Here is a 19,714-nt window from a genome sequence, read left to right on the forward strand (position 1 = left end):
CATTTTCTGGTTAACTCAATTGGGATCTACAATAAACAAGTACTGATGTCATGTGAACCTCTGGTAAAACGGACGCCGGACTAACGAGTACATATGCAATTCTCCTATAATGTCATTCGCATTCTCCAATAATAATTATTATTAGCTTGATTATAGGAAAATTGTCTTGTTTTTAGCTAGGTCCAAAATTTTCCAGATAATTCTTGTATTGTCGAACACCCCTGAAGAGTCAACTTTATCTCTCTCGGTAGATTTTTATTCTTAAGTTTACGGATTACACAAGTTTTAACGTTGTCATTCCGATAATTGATTAATTTAAAAAGATCTTTTGACAGGACGTCTCCACCGTCTACATACCATGAAAAAAAACGTGATTCGATTCAAGGTATACAAGGTTTTTTAGTCATGTTTTTACAGTAGAAACTATTTTACCGTTATATTCTAGTGTAATGGGATAGTTTCGCGTACTAGTGGAAATAATTGAAATAATCAACTCATCCAAAGTTTATTTGAAAATAAATGATAGCACATTTATTATGAGTTCCGTTTTGTTATATAAAAAAATGTGTACAGACACAGAAAAATATTTATTGTACTAAAATCTAAAACTATTCAATTAATTTTCGACATAGCTATCGAAATTATGTAGGCACAAGTTTTTGTATGCCTTTAGCAAAATGCCTTTTCTGTCCCAATAACGGTGCACATGAGCTATCAAGGGTCAAGATTTGCTTAGGCTCAAGTTTGGTTAAAACAAAGTATGCCTCCACTCCATTGATTGCCGTTTACTTCGTGGGATGTCGTTTTATTCCTCTTGACTATCCGAGAAAGAAAATCATCAACGTCTCCTGTGTTGTTCAGTAAGGATTTTGGCTACTAAATGTGGGCAAAACCTAAATTTCAGTGATAATTTCATAAATTAGAGAGTTGCGGAAATTACATAGCAAGATCACTAATTGTAAACCTGCGGTTTGCTCAAGCTTCTCTTTATTTTCGTTAACTAGTCTTTCATTAACCAAAGACAAGCGTCCATATCGGTCTTCATCATGCATTTGATAACGTCCTTCATTGAACTTTCTGACTAATCATTGATTCATTCATGGCATTTCGTCCATAAATTTCCCATATTTGCCGATAAATTTCAATTGGTTTAACTTTCTTTGTATTTAAAAATTGAATCACAGGTCCGATTTCACAAGCGTAAAAGACGCATCATAAAGAAGCGCTCCTAAGAACACGTCGACAGCAACGATTTGAAAATTTCTTCTGCTTGAGTCAGAGTAACTGCCGCGTAGGTTTGGAACTGCGATCACAGCGCTGGCGAAATAGAAACTATCTATCTAAATATATAAAATAAAATGGATTGGCTTCATATCATATCCGAAAGTACAAAAGATATAATTATGAAATTTGTACATCAGATTCCGTCTGTCTATTTTGAAGCTAAGATCTTCTAATTTATTTATTAGGTATTTATATATAGTATTTAGGTTAGTAATTGGAAAATTATGAGCAGTCACATATATCTGGTTTTTTGATAATTTTACCCGTAAGAGTTGGAAATGGGATCAGTATGTCCTCACTCCAATAAATTCAGCAACTGAGCCGATAATGCCATAAAATTAAAAAAATCGCACCAAACTTGCACAAATGTTTCTTTAATAGGGAATAAGGGAAAAAATTGTCCAGCTGTATAATTAACAATAATTAACGATAATTAACAGTCCAAAAACCTTCCAGAATAGCGCTGATGATTTGAAGTATGCTGAGTTGAAAAATTTGATATCATAATTCATCTTTTGAAATTTCAACAACTTACGTTGTATAAAAATGCTAGATCTACCTAATAGGGTTTTGAGGTAGCAATTCAAACTTCAAGTTATTAATTTTGGCCATTGCAATAACGGATGTGTGCAATAACGGAAGTATTTTATGTTTGGAAAACATTTGGGGTGTTGGAATTCAAATCAAAATTATGTCTCCAAATTGTGTAATCACTCACAAACAAACAAAGAAACAAAGTGAAGAAAAGAATGTATTATTATAATTTTTATTTTTTACATTTGTTATATCCTCAATTTAACCTATTCTTAACAATGATCGCTTTATTGCTTTCTATGACATGAATATAAAATAATTTGTTGCAAGAATTATGCCATTATTAGTAAAAACAACCTTTTTCACTATTTTGCGACCTGCATGTACAATTATCTCTTAAACTCACTTAGTTTGTCCTTGTTGTAAAAATTTAATAGATGAATTATCCTTGAGGTTGTTAACTTTTTCTATCTTGACACACTTATTACTCATAAATTATATTTAATCTGTATTATTTTACAGAAAAGAGCCGGATATTATTAAAAATAAAGTTTTCCAATAGTTTTTAAATATTTACTGGTTTCTTTTGTTTCGAAATATTTATTTTTTTAATTGTGAGCTTCATTACAATATGGTTTTTTTCATATATAGTTGGCTCCATTCATTTATGTCGATATTTCTAATTTTTCATTAAAAATGTCTTTATTTCTGGCTTTATTTTTTACTAAAACTTATTCTTTATGATTTTTTTCTCACTGTCCTCATTCGTCATTTTTCTTATCTATTGCAGACTTCCTATATTTTCTCCGCTTACTTTTCAGTGATTTTATTATTATATACAATACCCAGTCGGTTTTCTCCCATCTCTGCTTTCATCTATTTTTTACGACTTATCAAGGTAGGTATATCCAGATGTTATCTACAGATTATTTTATTCTTTTTTTCCCTTAGCAAATCTGTATTACATTATTGAATTACCCTCCGTTTATTTGATTGTCTGGAATCATTTCTATAATTTTCGATAACAATATTAGTTTTAACTTTGGTCAACGGCAAATTTGTAATAAGGATTATTTTATTTCTTTCTCCCTTTCTTATAGTTGAAATTTATATTATATATATTTATATTGAAATTGCAAATTAGGTCAGATTTACTTCACTAGACTTCAGCCTACTTTTGTCAAATTCAGCTTTTGTAATGTAATGTAGAAAAAAAATTTCAGTTTTGTTGGTTTTCTTAAAGACCACTTGATATGAAGAAAGACAAAACTTCTATGGGTTGCATGCATATTCTTGCATATGGTGAACATTGCATGCAATTTGACGTTATGTAAAACCTTTGCAATTGTATAGCCGCTACTGACTAAAATGAAACTTTTCATATTTGTGTAGCTTGTAGAATTAAAAATGAAGTGAATAGACTAGCAACAAAAACCACGAATTAACAATTGAGTTAGTCTTACACTAGTAAATGAAAGTTAGTTTTAGAAAAGTGCTCAACCGATCAGCTGATCTATCATTTGCTTGGATGGTAGGTGAAAAGTAACTAGATATTTGAAAAAAATTGCAGCTTGCCTCCAACAAAAAAATTACAATAACAAGTACAAGATCTTCCTTGTAGTAAGTGTCACTTCTATTTCTTATTTTCCATTTACTTTTTACTGTGCTACACAAATGAGTTCACTGTATATTCGAACAAACAATTCACTAGGATCATCTCTAATAATAATCAGACTAGAATAATTAGACATTCATGGTTCTCCAGCGTGAAAATCTGTTACTTAAATGGTTATCTTCCGTTTCTGAACAAAAAATACCATTTTCTATTTTCTACATTAAATAGCGAAGCAAACGTCGATGTTATTTCGATACATTTTCTTAGAAAAAACTTAGAAACTAAATGAAATTATTAAAATTTAATTACTTAGAAAAATTCGTACGAAACATCCAACTTCCATCGTTGGCTGAACAAGGAGCGAAGGCTGGAACCTTACCGAAACTTACCTAAAGAAATAAGAAAGACATACGACATATAAACTCCCTTAAAATAAACTAGATGATACTGGTAACTTTGTTTTTTCATACAAAACAAATAGCATTCATGGGCAAAAGGACAAGAAGTGTGTGTAGTTGTACCACAAGTGTTAGTTTTAACTTAATTCGAATGCTGGGTACTCCTTTGACGAAGGTCAAAAAAACTGACTTTCCATGGTCAACGTTCCAGTGCCAACTTAGAAAGTAAATCATACCAGCCCAGCGTCAAACGTTGGAAGTATTGGACGCATCGTGTGGTACCGGCTTAAGCAAACAAGCTTGTGTGAATTGAGAAAGAAAATATGAAATTTACATTTATGGGGAATTGTTTGATACCACTGTAATTTTGGTTGATTTTGTCTGTTCTGTTTTTCTAAATACAGTTATATAAAACATTATTAAGGTTGATTTGAGTCAACAATTGGCTTTTATGAATTTAAATATTAAAAACATTGATTTATAGAAGTTTACTCAGGTCATAAATCGATTATCCGATTTTAATTTGCTATAAAATACGTTATCTTTTTTTCATTCTGTCAAAAAATGGCATTTCTAAGGTCAATTTAGACAATAAATTGTTGATTAAATTGTCACCATCTATTCTAATTTTTCCACTAAATGGAATTATAATCTGTTTTGATTTGAAGAATATGTTATTAATTTGAAAATATTAAAATTGTCAGTGTAATTTGGTTAAAAACAGCTTATCTTGGATAAATTTGAAAGATAAATGGCTTTTATATGTGTTCTTATATTTTATTATTGAGGGTTTAGTCTTGTCAAAAAATGATCATTAAGTTAAATATGGCCAAAAATGGCTTTTTGTATACAGATTTGGTTAGTTTGGCCATATTCTGCTCTTCATTTTCGTTATTCGTTATTCATTGTAGTTTTCTTGTGTTTACTTTATATTTAGATTTTATTTTGTTTGTATCTTTATTTAGTTATTTGTATGTTTGTTTCTTAGTTCTTATAAGCTTTTGTCTACAAATGTTCCTCTCTTTTTCGCTCTCGCTCTAATTTTTTCAATATATGGCTTTTCATTGTGGTTTTGTGAGTATAATTTAATCTAAATTTTGGTTCAGTTCGGTCGAACAATTGTTGATCCGATATAATTTGGACACAACTTTGCTTTTATCAAATAAGTTTCGTGAAATTTGTCGTTCTCAGTCAAATAAGTTGGAAAAATGGATGTTATTACACTTTGCTAAAACATTTTGTGATTAAAAATATTTTTTTTTCGGAAAAAATCATTTCTAAAATGGAGTTTGGTCAAACAAATTCAACTTGATCAATAATTTTTCTTCAGACACTAACAGGTAATTCTGCCATGATTAAAATTAGAATATTAAATTTTGTGTGTAATGATCATGATATCATCTTTTCCTACATTCCGCAATAATTTGAGGGCATATTTACTGGAAAGTCTCTTCAACTCTGTAAACGACTTACTATATCTATTCTAATAACAATATTTAATTCTGGACATGCTGCATACTGGTTTTTATTTTTGCTATGGACTATACTAATTATTACCTATTACTATTACCTATTTTATTTTATTGGTATCTTTATTAAGTTATTTTTATCTTTGTTTTTTAGTTTTCACAAATAAATTGTAACAATCTCTCTCTCTCTCTCTCTCTCCCTCTCTCTCTCTCTCTCTCTCTGAACATATTTGTCCAACTACAAACACGAAAGTACTAATGAATTTATTTTTGAATTTTGAACTGTGACCTTGTTTCCGTTTACTTTGGTACAGCTTCCAAAGATTAGTCTCCGTTGGCAGGTTGTTAAGTCAAGACGAAATATTTTTGAAGGAATTATACATAGACGTGCTTGATTGATGAAAAAAAATCAATATGGATATTTTCGAGCATTCTTGACACGAATACATTTTTTTTCTAAAATTGTAGAAATATGATCAAATTTCACGTTTTAACGGAAAATGTGTTTTCTAACTGCTTATTTGAGTTATTAATATGCAGTAGCAAACTTGTAAGGTGATTTTAAGGTAAATTATTTCGCTGCGCAACTATCGTAGTTGGGCACGAGAATTATTGAGAAATTTCTCGGATTTCACAAATAAAATTTGTCTCAAACTTTTTTTTAGTTTCCAATATTTTTTAGGTTTTGAAGGATCTTATTTGTCAGAAATTATTTTTTAGGTTATGCAGGTCATATTTGGCAGAAATCAAAATAAGCAATTTCAGTGTACCATCCCGTACAATATAAATACGCTCGAAACAAGATATTGATCAATTTTTGGACACTGAATTAATTTAAATATTCACACGGTCATCAAAAATCGAAGAAAATATACTGTCATGATTATATTATATTAAATAAATGTTTTAATAGTAAAATTAGAAAATAATTAAGGGTAGACAGATTATTGAAAAAAGTAGGGGGGTGCTTGATGCCCACTTATGTTTGTTTTTAATTGAGACAAGAAAATGTTTTCGGTTCTTTGTCCAACAAAACTAAGCATGCTGGACCCAGAAGGTCAAGATGGAGCACAAAATATTCAGAAATCAATTACATTTTTGAAATTGAATGGCTTTAAACGTGCAAGTAGAATATAATTTTTTTTGCTTCATTTTGAATCTCTGAGTCTCCCATGCTAAATTATGTTAATGTATTCTGACAAAATACACTTGCATGAAACTACTTAATTAATTATTTATGTGTTTTTAATGATATTCCAAAATATAATAATTGAAGTTCTATATATTTTAAATACAATAATACTTTTAATTTTTTTTGCTGTCTTAACGTAACAATTCAATCAATGCAAACAGTAGTTTTCTTTTTGTTTAAAAAAAATGTAAAAATAATAAGCTAATACCTAGTAGTAAATAACTACTTCTACTTCGTTTGTAAATCCTGTTCTGTCACGCGTAACATACATGATGTGAGACGTGATGTGTGCTTCAAAATCAATAAAATAATTGGCGGGATAACTTAAACTTGTGTGCTCACTCTATATTAGGATAGACTGTACTGTATATTTAATAATGATCACGTTCATAATTAACTGATAATGGATATTTAGATAAGATACGGATTTAATAGAAGATAAATTTTCAAAAGACAATGAGAAGATAGTGGAAAATTGTGTACACGTTGAATTAATGTGTTATAAATTTTGTTCAGTGTTTTTTATAGTGGTTATGCATGCAAGAAAAAGGTATAACTGAATTGTAGGTATGTGAATCTCGAATACATTTGTTTTTCTTATGTACTGAATGTTTTTCAAAACTTTAGGAAATTGCTCACCCTCAATTCCCGATGTTTCAACCAATTTTGCATATAAGTTGATATCGTTTTGTTGAGTAAGTACTCACAATTTAAAAAAAATATATATTTTTTTTCACAAAAAAAAAATCAAGCATGGTGATCATTTTTCAATGCATAATTTGGAAACTTTTAATTTTTTTCCAAAAATCTTTAGCTCTGAATATAACGATTAAAGTTTCTCGAAACGTTATTTTGACGTATCACATACAGACCGTGTTAAAGAAATAAATTTACCTTACTCGCTCAAAATGGTGATACCGATATTTAGGACTCGATGTCACTCGTCATTATTTTTTACTAGTTTTATTCCGAAACACAGAGTTACTTCTAAAATGTCTTAGAAAACACTCCGCGCTTCCATAATAGTGACATTAATTTTCTCATCAGTATTTTTATTTTATGCCAAGAATTTGTGATTTCCCTGTTTCATTAAAAACACCGCAATGCGACATTCCTTACAAATTTTGCAAAATATTATTACGTACATGGATAAATAATGATAAAAGCTTAAATATGAAAAAATAATCCATTCTTGAAAAGGAACGGAGTGGTTTGTTTATAATCATCGGAATTGGATTGTAGAGTTATGAAAGTAGACTGTCCTATTCCTTGTGAGTACATACTTTATTTAATATTGAATTGTAATGATTCACAAAGTTGAGTGCTTTTTAAGATAACTGCTGAATGGTTCAATAACAAGCATTAAGGCTGATTCATAAACTTTTTCCGTTTTGCCGTTTGACGTCTATTGACCCTATTCATAACTTGACATTGCTGCCGTTAACCTAATTTCCAATATTTATGGAAGAAATTATGCAAAATAATGAAAAGTTATTTTTATTGGGAGAATTAGGAAAATCACGTGGCCAACGCAAACGGATGTGATTGGCTCTTTTCTATTGCTACAAAAGTTGCTACGGATGGCCGACGATAAAACGTAAAATTCGTTTCGTTGAAAGTCACCAATGGCGACGTCGAACGGCAACTATGAATTATCAATATTAATGTCCCGAGTGCATGTCAAATTGTCGATAATTTAATTTTCTCGCGAATGCGCACTCGAGGAAATTATGAGACAATTTGACATGCACAAGAGAGCATTTTGGCAGACTATTTCCTGAGAAAAATTTTATTTAAAATAAACTTAATTCTGTGTTTAAAATTTGTTATTCTTTAAATTATACAATAAGAAGTGGTGGAAGCAGCATAGAAACACCATCGTCGGCCTCCAGTAAAGTTGTATATTCTAATTGCATTTTCAATAATTGTTCCTTTTCTTAAAATATAAAATTAAAACCAAATGATGTTTATTAATCCTAGACGAAAATTTGGCACTAGTGCAAATTATCGATAATTTGCACTAGTGCAGTATTATCACTGAAATTTGATCGTTGCTAGGTAAACATAAAATATTACAGCTTTTTGGTTGGCTTAAATTTTTTGAAGGAAATAGTCAATATTAATGTCCCGAGTGCATATCAAATTGTCGATAATTTAATTTTCTCGAGTGCGCGAATGCGCACGAGAGGAAATTATGAGACAATTTGACATGCACGAGAGGGCATTTTGGCAGACTATTTCCTGAGAAAAATTTAATTTAAAATAAACAATAATTGTTCCTTTTCTTAAAATATAAAATTAAAACCAAATGATGTTTATTAATCCTAGACGAAAATTATCGATAATTTGCACTAGTGCAGTATTATCGCTGAAATTTGATCGTTGCTAGGTAAACATAAAATATTACAGCTTTTTGGTTGGCTTAAATTTTTCGAAGGAAATAGTCATATATATTTTAATGTTTTTAATTTTGTAACAGCAATTGGCAACGGCAAAAACGGAAAAATCTAATTATTGTCTTTCGGCCTTTTTTATTCCAACAAACATTAGAATTTATATAATTCCAGAAGTACCTAAATTCGGCTTTATTTCTCTGAAAAATTGCTAAACACTCGATTGAAACATCTTCACGACGCTTTTTTTGTTCCATTATTAGCCAACAGTCTTACACAGAGTAGAATCCATTTCAGCTTTTATACTAATTCCACAAATAATATTTTAAAGGTGATTGATTTAGAATTTGAAAGAATTCTACTTAACGTGATAACAAAAATAGTTTTCTAAATAATAGTGATACCAGGTTATTCCACTTTTATCTGAGATAAACAAAAACGCCATTAAGTGATCTATACTTCCTTTATCGACTCAATTATCTTCGAAAAATGCCTTCATGAACAGTACATAAAATTAGTACAATAAGTCTCTTGAAGAATTATGAATAAATACCTGCCCAGCCTTTCAATGACTAAAAGATACTAAGAGCACGAAGAATAGGAAAAGACTCAAAAGGTGTATAGAATAATAAACATTATGGGCTGGGCTCAGCGGCGTTCCCATTCATGTTTTTGTAAATTTTTAGGTGAGGCTGAATATTTTTTTATATTAATATAGTGGGTGGAAATAAATAATAAACTATTTATATTGTTCACGATTTAAATTTATCATTGCTATTATCGTGACGTTATTACATTTCTAACTTATTCAGAATATTTCAAAGAAAGAATTGAATTGATGTTAAAGAATAATATACTAGATAAATGTCCTTAGTTATTGTCAATATACAATAGATTTGTTCAATTATTTTCAGAACATATTCAGGATGATTAGTTTGATAAAGTTCAATTCCTACTTTGTCATTTGAGATATCAATTTGACGAATTATAGCCGTCATTAGTCTTTCCTTATACCTAAAGTTATTAGTTCTTAGGATATTTTGATTTTTCTCTGCAAAACAATAATTATGTACCTTAATATATCTAATATACCATTTAACAATTAATTGTTAGTTGGCTAGGATTTATTTGTTAAAAACTGATATTTGACAATGACATGACATGGCAATAGGTGTTATATTGTTTACTTAGACGTTTGTTATATTTTTTATTGATACTGTTCCCGACGACATACTAAGGGCAGAAATGAAAGCAAATTCATGTCAGTCAAACAAGTAAGTCGCAGTCACCCTTAACTAACCATGGCCGACCATTCAATTGCATTATATTAGAAAAAATGTAATGAACCAATCGAATAGTAACCGGTGTTTATAAATATAAACACAACAACGCAAGACTGCATCGTGGAGAAAATGAATAAATTGGTGTGAGATCTTCTGATATGGCAAACTCGGATTTCCATTTATTCCAATTGCTACCATATTTTCTTAATGATGAAAAATTTCATAATTTGGATGATCTCCAAAATGCCATCTGGAATTCACTCAAAAAACAATTGATATCTATTAATCTAGCATAAAAGATATGTGCACATTCAAATTTTATTAACTCAAATTTAATTTAAGATAGCGATACTACTTTCCAGTTTCCTTTTACTTGCTTGAGGTGTTTTTGTCTATCCTTATTTGTATATTGGCCAATCTTTAATATTTTCTCGTCCAAATTGTCTAAAAGGAGCCATCGTTTTGAGTGTATTGTGTTATCCCATTTAGTTGAAAGATAAAATGTGTTACTATTTTGTCATGCTTTTTCGTGTGAATTGGAGTTGAAAATATAACATTTCACCAAAAAAAATTGAGGAGACCAAGTGATTATTGTATGAAAAAAATCAGCAACTACAATTACTAAACGTGATGGAAATGATGATGAAACAGGAAGTAGGTGAATCCACTACTCGACTAATTTCAGTTTAATACTTTTAAATAATACCTTATTTAGAAATTGAGGGCTCTATTTTGATAAGCAGAAAATTCCAATCAGACAATGACATTCTGTGAGACCGAGTTCCTTGCGAAGTTACAGAGTGTGGGGACACTTGCCTCGAATTTCAGTTCTTTGTTAACTCCGCGGTCCGAATAATGTAGTAGCTTTTAGATACTTGAAAAATTTCGTATTTAGTGCCAACAAGTTGCAATCCAGTCCTACAAAGGAATATTTACTCGTGACAAGATATGCAAAATTTCATTTTTAGTAAACATAATTATGCCAAATTGTGCTTGGTTATCAGTTTGGAGAAGTCATCAAGAATGTATTAACATATTTTCATGTTGAGTTATTTTAGAATTTGAATTCGTTTATTTCAAGTTATACTTTTTATTTCTTATATTGCCGAATTCTTTTTGATCTCATTCGTTTGTCTAAATATATTGGCAAATACAAACAATCAATCTGTGGCCTCATAGTCATTCATCCAACTCTCAATTTTCTTATTGATTAATCGCGTGTCAAATGCTTTCAAATATAGAAATTGTATAAATACTATACTTAATTAAATTACCTCATTATGCATGGCAGGTAGCTCCAAACCACAGAACAATTATCGTCTTATATCCTTTGTTCATTGTCATATTTTATTAAAATATTGTGAAATCTGAAGAATGTCCTCAATGGTTATGCTTGATATTTTTTGTTTTGAGCTTATTACTAGTCCTAATGTAACAAAGCAATGTACGGAAAGCATTCTTTGGGTAAGAAATACAAACTAGCATTATTATTCAACAGTTATAATTTTTTAAATTTTAAATAGATTCGAGAAATAGTGTTATTGTATATCTAGTATCTAAAGGTATCATGAGATGAAACAGTCGATAACGTAGTAATATAATTAGTATAAGTAGGATTTGAAATCAAGGATCGAATTATGAAATCACGCAACATTAATGTTCATTGCGAGCATCTATTGTCCATATGATATACTAAATTAATTAATGAAAACTAATTGACTAGTTAATCGATGGGTTTTTTAATTGATTTATGTCATCAGTAATGAATAAGCATGCAAAATTTCAAGCCAAAATATTAACGGGAAGTTAGTGTATTGTTTACAAAATTTGATTTATACTGAGCAAGTTGAATCAAATATGGTTAAAAATATAAATTGCTTTGGTAGTCTACAGTTTCTTTAGATATAAATGTCATTGGAGTACAGTTTCTTTAGATATAAATGTCATTGGAGGAAAATTATCATCTTATAACGTGGTGCATAAATTTTTAATTGATAAAGTTGTTTTATTTGTTAAAGTATACATTCCTAAGTAAAACTTTTTATTCCTAGTGTCCTTTTTGAGAGATAAAATGCTTATTTTTTTATTTTATCCATTTTTCTTGTATATCACTGGAATAAACCAATAAAAATTGTAATTTATGTTACTAGAAACAAAAACGTCTGATATTAAATGAAACTGCTCCTGAGTGATTAACAAAATTCAAAGTTTTTGGTCACATATGAAATTATGAATGTATTAATGCCACCAAACAATAATATGTGACCGATAAAAAATTGACACGTCAGGTTTTCTTGGGACATCAAAACATATATTTTCGTAAAAAGTACAAATATCAGCTACATTTCTAAATATTATTGCTTAACATACGAGGCTGGTTCAAATATGAACCGCAATTTATGGATAAACGTACGAAAAACTTAGTGTCATAGAAGTAGCTACATTGGATGTGAGACTGGTCTGCTGCGAAGTATAGAGAACAGCCCAGCCGGATTCGCGTAAAAGTGTGTAGAGGGTGACGAAGACTATCTAGAAAAACTAAAAAATTTCAGCTTTGTAACTTGATAATAAACTAGATTATAGTCTTGATCGTAACTCACATCCTCCAAATTATAAAGTACATTCCAGTCAATTAATCTAGATTATAAAAGATCAGCGTTTTCTTATATGGATTTATCACGTACTAAATCGTTTAAATCACTTTGTCTTAATAAGTACGGTTCTTTTGAAGTTGACGGTTCATAACTTCAGATACCTTATCGTGCTGACTTAAAATGATTTTCCGTGTACAATCCTGAATTTCTGGTTGATTTGGAGGCTTTGGAACAGGCAGTTCAGCACATGGATATGTAGCTACCACAAAAGATTGGATGCGATTTAAAGAAAATATTATATATTGTTAATGAGGATACACTAATATGGATATACATCATCAGACAAAACCAGTGTAATCACAAGAAGAAAGATTATTTATAATTGTTGCAACTGCCACTATTTTACATCGTTTACTTCCACTTAAAGTTGAGGGTTCTCGGCTATAAATAATCCACGGGTAGATTTTGGAATCGAATTTCCCTGGATGCTTCATTCTATATATAAATACACTTTTTGAAAAATCAGAACTGTTGCTAAGGTGATTATATCGTTGTTTCCGTCAAGTTTCGGATATTAACTCTCAAAATTTTACATAAATCCAATAGATATAGAAAATTTGATAATGAGAATAGTGTAACAGAATAATGAGATAATGGGAGGAAGTCATGGGTAAGGATACGAAGGGGAGAGAACTAACAAAATATATATGGAAGGATTAAAATAGATGGTAGCTAGGATTTAGAAGACTTTGGAGAACGTTTAAATCTAAATCTAGTAAAAATTCGAATGAAAAGTATCAATTTTACCTTTTTTACGCTCTATAGTCCAGTTTATAGACATTTACCGTAAAAACTGCATTATCTTACATTTTCTATATAATATAAAAATTATTTTAAATTCAGATTCAATCTTTGAATGGGCCGTGCTAAAAAGATATTTATAAAACAGATAATAAAAGTGAATAATCCTCACTTTGACCTGTTTGATGATAATATATGAGATGTTTTTTTAAGATTTATCACCTTAATGAGGATAAATAAATTTATTTTTATAAAGGAATTAAGTATGCAAATCGTAATTTTTCTCTCTCTTACAGACGAGCCAGTAGACTCACAACAATGCCAACATTATGGGAGTCAAGCTTCAATTACTGTTAGGTACGTATTAATTTCATTAGATTATCAGTTTTTGACGTCAAATTATCGATAATGTACAGTTTGGATTTTGATAGTGGGAAGAACAAAGTCAAAAATCCAGCTGAAACTAAAATTATCACATATATAGGTTGTCGCAGTTAAAGTATTAAAATAATTCGATCATCCGAATTTCTATATACAAGGGTTGCTACTTAAGTTTTGAGATACAAATATTTATAATTAGATATGGCTTTATTGTTTTTCTAAATAATCTCCATTCAAATCAACACAGTTTTGCATGCGTTTCAACCAATTGTCGAAGCATGTTTGTGATTTCAATGCATCAACCGCTTCTTCAGGTGTAGAAAAACGTTGACCTTGTAATTCATTTTTGATCTGCAGGATTAATAAATTATTGAGTGCCAAACAAGGACTGCATGGCTGATGACCCATCGATTCGATGTATTAACTGTTGAACGTTTTTATTATCAGATTTGACATATTCGCATCAGTGTTCTTGTATCTCAAAACTTGAGTAGCAATCCATTATGAACTATTAGTCTACTTTCTAATCGTTCCGGTGATACAAAATTAAATTTCAAACTTAGGCTTTAGAATAAATTATGATTATTGTCTACAATATGGTTCGACCATTTAAACTTTTTACTTCACTTTTTACATTGTATTAAAAATGTGATGAATATCGGCTTAATAGTATCAACCAACTGTCGAAATTATTTTGTTCATTCGTGTTTCATAGATTTGTTCATACTGCTATGTCAGAAAGTGGGTCGTGTTAGTGTCAAAATTCTTTTGGTAATAGTAAAATGTTCGCATGAACAAATAATTATTTGTGATGGGAAATGATACTTTCGTTCATCTAATGTCTATAAATAATAAAAAATACATATGATTATAGAGAAACGATGAAAATGCTATTAAGTATATTATATAGTTGTTCCACACATTCAATAAAAAAATTAAATCACCTTCTTTCGTGACTTGATCTCTAATTGCGAATAATTAACACACAAAACGACTTTTTGGAAACTATGGTCGGATTAACCCGTTAATGTTCGGAAACTGATCAGGATCACATAAATCGTTTTTCATAATAAACTGATTGTGTTAATCGAGTTGTAGTCTTATGATAGGATTCTTTCTATCCTAGAATACCAGTGGGTAAATACCCGCTATGTCTATAATTAGTTCTCATGAATACCGTAATTGATAGTTTATTGAGATTTGCGGTTATTATACTTTTTGGCATTTCAACAATAAAGTAGCTTATTGTATTTTTAATATAAAATCCGTGTGATTGGATAAATCGTTGATAACTGGTCAATAAAAATTATCAAACATCTTAAATTTATTATACATCTAAATTATTCACTTGGAAAAATTAACGCATAAAAAAATTATAAAAATCATAGATCTTTATAGATCAATTTTTAAATTTGAAATTTCCATTGAAAATTAAACGTGACGTTAGGAAACTGTAATAAAGATTTCATTCCGGGTTAGGATCCGCAATCAGCTGATAGGTCATGTACCTCAGTGTTTCTCAACTGCCGATGCATAAGAAATATTTACTGGCCTGCGAAATATCCAGCTATCCGTTCAAAAGCCAAAGTGTCATCGGTCGACTACCAATATTGCAACAGAACCTACATATAATAATAATGATTTACTAGTTTAGAAAATAATGTAACCTTTGTTGAAAAATATACCTGGCAACTATGTACCTAATCGCCCTCAATAACCCGAATGAGTAAGAAGGAAAAGAAAGGCACATTACTAAATTTCGTACATAGAAAGTATTCTCAAAAACCAAGTAAGTTGTCCACCCCTTCAAATAAGGATAAAGGGAAATAAAGTCCACGATCTTTTTATTTCAAGTATTTCGATCAATCATGTTAGTTATTAGCGATGAATTTGGTAATATAATCACAACTTGTCAATTAAAGACATATTTAACAGATACTTATAGATATAATCACGTCGCAATTCTTTCCTAGTAGGGTTTTCATGTCATTTGGAAAATTACATTATTGTCTTTGCGACGCGTATAATGTACATTCTAAAAGTATATGTCCTATAGTAAGTTCTCGGTTATAATTTGCACACATAGCTTTGTTACTTCTACATAGTAAAAGTTCGTGCGTAATTTTAGTGTGACCTATTCTTAATTTAGTTACTATTGTTTTGGGCGATTATTGCATATTTACGGCCACTGTTCAACACTTTCCTTTATTTGTTTTAATTTTTGAAATGATCTTTGCCGCTCAGATTGCCATTGAAGATTAATTTTTATTTTGATATATGCTTCCACGTCACTACATACCGTACTATTCATTATATGTACATCACTGCAAACCGTAGCGTCTTTGGCGTATTTGTCAGCATCTTCTTTTCCTTATATCCTTTGTTGAGATGGCACCCAAAAAAATCTGACATCTAAGTTGTTTTGTATTAGATGCAATAGTTTTTTGATTTGTTCAAGAGGGTTGTTGGTATAGATATTTTTTAAGGAGCTCAGTTTTGTAGGTCAACTAGTATTAGGGTGAGGGTTAATAGGGTTTAGGGTTGTCCGTCATCTTCTAAGGCCGTAATTTTCTGATATGATTTGTAACTGGATATTTGCCTAATTTTTTCCAACTAGTACTAATATTGGTTGAGCTATTTATATTTTGTATGTACGTATGTCTCCCATAATTTCCTTTCACTCTTTTCATTTGTATACCTTGCCTTAGCTCCTAGGTTCTTGAAACTTTTAGATTTTCAGGGTTTTTATGTGTTTTGTAGCGATTAAATGCTGCTTTACGTGCTTTCGTGGTTCGTCGATATTCGTCATTCCATCAAAATCCTGGATTGTGACCTTTTATTGTTTTTGTCATGCAATACTGTTATTTGCGGCTTGTTTCATTAAGTTAGTAAGTTTGTTACCGTTTAATCGATATCATCTGTTATTTTGTATTGAGTAAGTAATGTTTTCAAATTCTCGGAAAACAGATTCCAGTTTGCATTTTTGAGACGCCATTTTTCTAAAGGTTCATTATTTTCTGCGCTAGTTTTAAAGTCAGAAATTATTATTGGGAAATGGTCGCTATCATAGAGGTATGACACTACTTCCAAGTTAAAGAAAGGAGTAATAGCAGGATCACATATTGCTAAGTCTATAATAATTTCCTTAATCAAGTTACCTATATCATCCTGCTTGTCTGATCCTCATAGAAGTTGTCTCTGCTGAAGTCTAAGACAATTATACGAGGTTGAGGTATTTGTTGAATTAAATTCTCCAAATATTTTTATTGAGATAAATATTGGAAGGAATATAAATATTAGAAATATTTATTTTAGATGGATAGAAAACAGTAACTGCAACAGCTTCTAGATCTCTGTTTATATCAATTTTATTCGATTGAATATTATTTTCGACGTATATGGCGACATTTATTTTTATTGTATACGTTTTAGTTTTTCAGACATATAGTGTTTGATTTGTAATTAAATAAAAGTTTTTTCAACATTTCATAGTGTGAATAACCATTCAAATTCCATTGCAGTAGATCCATTTCTAATTTGATGGTTGTGACGCTACTAGAGTCAATGGAGCTTTCTGAAATGTATCTTCTTAATCGTTTTTTATCTTGGTTTCGCGAATTCAGGATTTGATCGTGATTTGTGAACCATGAATATTGGTGATCAAATCTGTCTTGATTATAATTTAATATTAACTCATCTCTGTGCTCCTGAAAATTATTTTTCACGAGTGCATTTTCATTGTTTCATCTAATCCAATTTTCTTGGGCATTTTTTACAGTAAACTCTTTGGGTGTTTCTCCCTCCGTAAGTTTATCTTGTATTGGCGGAATTTAAATTTCGTTGATTTTTCTTTTATTAGTTTATGTGTGATCATTAATTATTACGACATTTTGATATTTTTCAGTTAAGTTGTTGGTGGATTGCAGCTGGAGTGTAGGAGGAATGATATTAACTTGCACTGGGAGTGTAGAAGTGGTAGTGTTAGCTTGGACTTGAGAGGCAGAATCAGAGGTGTTACTGCTGCTGATATTCTTAGAAATATTATATTCGACATTAGTTTTATTTCAATATTCCAACCATATAATATATTTCTTGGTGAGATAAATGTACCAACTTTATACAAATACTCTTAGCATTTGATTCCATTAATTGACGAAAAAATAATAGCTAATAGTTCTTTTGTTGGATAATTTGGTTGTTGATTTTGTACTAGTACGCTCGAATATGATATTCTAGTTTGTGGGGTCTGCATTATTTCTTGTGAATTACTGTTATTCTTAATAATTTTGGATAGTTAGTAACTGTTCATATAATTTTCTGCTTCAATACTAACATGTGTAGGTCCGACCCTGTCTACTGAGACATTTAAACAAAAATAAAAAGTGGACTCCTTTGGTAAGCGATAAGGATGGTACTAGATTGTTGATGGAATTTCGTCTTATTACTTGTAAATAATATATAGAATCAGTTTTAATGTAAATAGTACTTACGTATTACATTTTTTGTGATTATTTTAGGTAGATTATGATTTTCAATTGAGTTTATTCGATTTTATACTCAAAAAATTTGCTATAAATTTGGGAGCTGAACGATATCAGGTATTCACCCAATAACGGCCAGGACCGAACACCGTCCTCGACCTAGAAAAAGAAAAAGCTTTGTAAGGTACTACTTCGTAGAATATGGTTTTGTCCTCTGGCCTCAATTAGAAGAAAATTGTCCAAAGCCTGAATGTTGTTGTAGAGATGTTCTCTCCAATTACACCTTACAAGTTTTCGCAGTATTTAGAAACGAATAGGGGTGGGCAAAATAATCGATTAATCGAAAAATAATCGATTAATTGGGTGATCGATTAATCGATATATATTTTTAAAAATAATGGTAATCGATTAATCAAAAATAATCAAATAATCGAAAAATATCGGTTAATGGATGTGGACATCATCTTGTGAGAATTTGGTTCTAAAAATACAATGTTTCTTGCCTATTTTCATTCTAAAAAATGCATAATGGTTTTGGTACAGTTTGATTGAATTTAAAGGAAAGTTTTTAAGTGGCTCTAGTACAAAGTAAAAGACTGAAATAGTTATTTGTATGTTTAGGCCGCGGAATACCTTTTTAACGTACCGAAAGAACAGTTATCGCCGAGACCGCTTGCGGCCGAGTCAAGATAATATTGAGGTCGTTAAAAAATGTCGCGGCTATGGCATACACACTATTTTTCGTATCTTACTTCCAAATATCTTCTGTAGGTTCATTATTTGGTTTGTTTTTATTGGGAATCAAACCATAATGTCTTCTGTATGTTCCTAGTGGTATACTCGCTCTCTTTATCTTGTTTTTGTAGGAATCAAACCACAATCGTTCTTTTGAAGCTTAATTTCCGATTTTCGAATAATCGAAAATTGATTACTTTCGATTAATCGATTATATCCGATCGATTTATCGATTATTTTGGATTGATCGATTATTTTCGATAAATCGATTATTTTTGATTATTTTCGATTAATCGAAAATAATCGATTATTATCGATTAATCGAAAATAATCGATTATATTTTGTGATAATTGCCTAGCCCTACTAACGAAGCACTCACAACTGGAAAGTAAACCCGTGGACTTTTTCAATAGAAAAAGTTTGGCGAAAATTCAAAACTACTTTCAAAAATGTTTCTAGGTTGATAAATCGCTTTTAAAAGCATTGTATTTAGTTGCTCTGCGTATTGCTAGATCTAAAAAAACATACTGTTACTGAAGTCCTTGTCAAACCG

At 30.3% G+C, this 19,714-nt stretch overlaps 1 protein-coding gene across 3 annotated transcripts in view; it reads left to right on the forward strand.

Annotated features, from left to right (window-relative positions):
* LOC130448543 (uncharacterized) overlaps positions 1–19,714 on the forward strand; it is a 70,377-nt gene that overhangs the window by 27,394 nt on the left and 23,269 nt on the right. Inside the window, exons 1-3 of one of the 3 annotated variants that reach the window (XM_056785948.1) lie at positions 6,923–7,059; positions 7,120–7,187; positions 13,860–13,920. In XM_056785948.1, coding sequence (XP_056641926.1) covers positions 13,893–13,920 — 28 coding nt within the window. In that variant the 5' untranslated portion in view covers positions 6,923–7,059; positions 7,120–7,187; positions 13,860–13,892. Of the gene's footprint in view, positions 1–6,922; positions 7,060–7,119; positions 7,188–13,859; positions 13,921–19,714 lie in introns of those variants that run through there. The other 2 variants (XM_056785947.1, XM_056785946.1) reach the window with 2 other exon arrangements.

This window comes from Diorhabda sublineata, chromosome 9, assembly GCF_026230105.1.
Source record: "Diorhabda sublineata isolate icDioSubl1.1 chromosome 9, icDioSubl1.1, whole genome shotgun sequence".
In the NCBI taxonomy this organism is placed as follows: Eukaryota; Metazoa; Arthropoda; class Insecta; order Coleoptera; family Chrysomelidae; genus Diorhabda; species Diorhabda sublineata.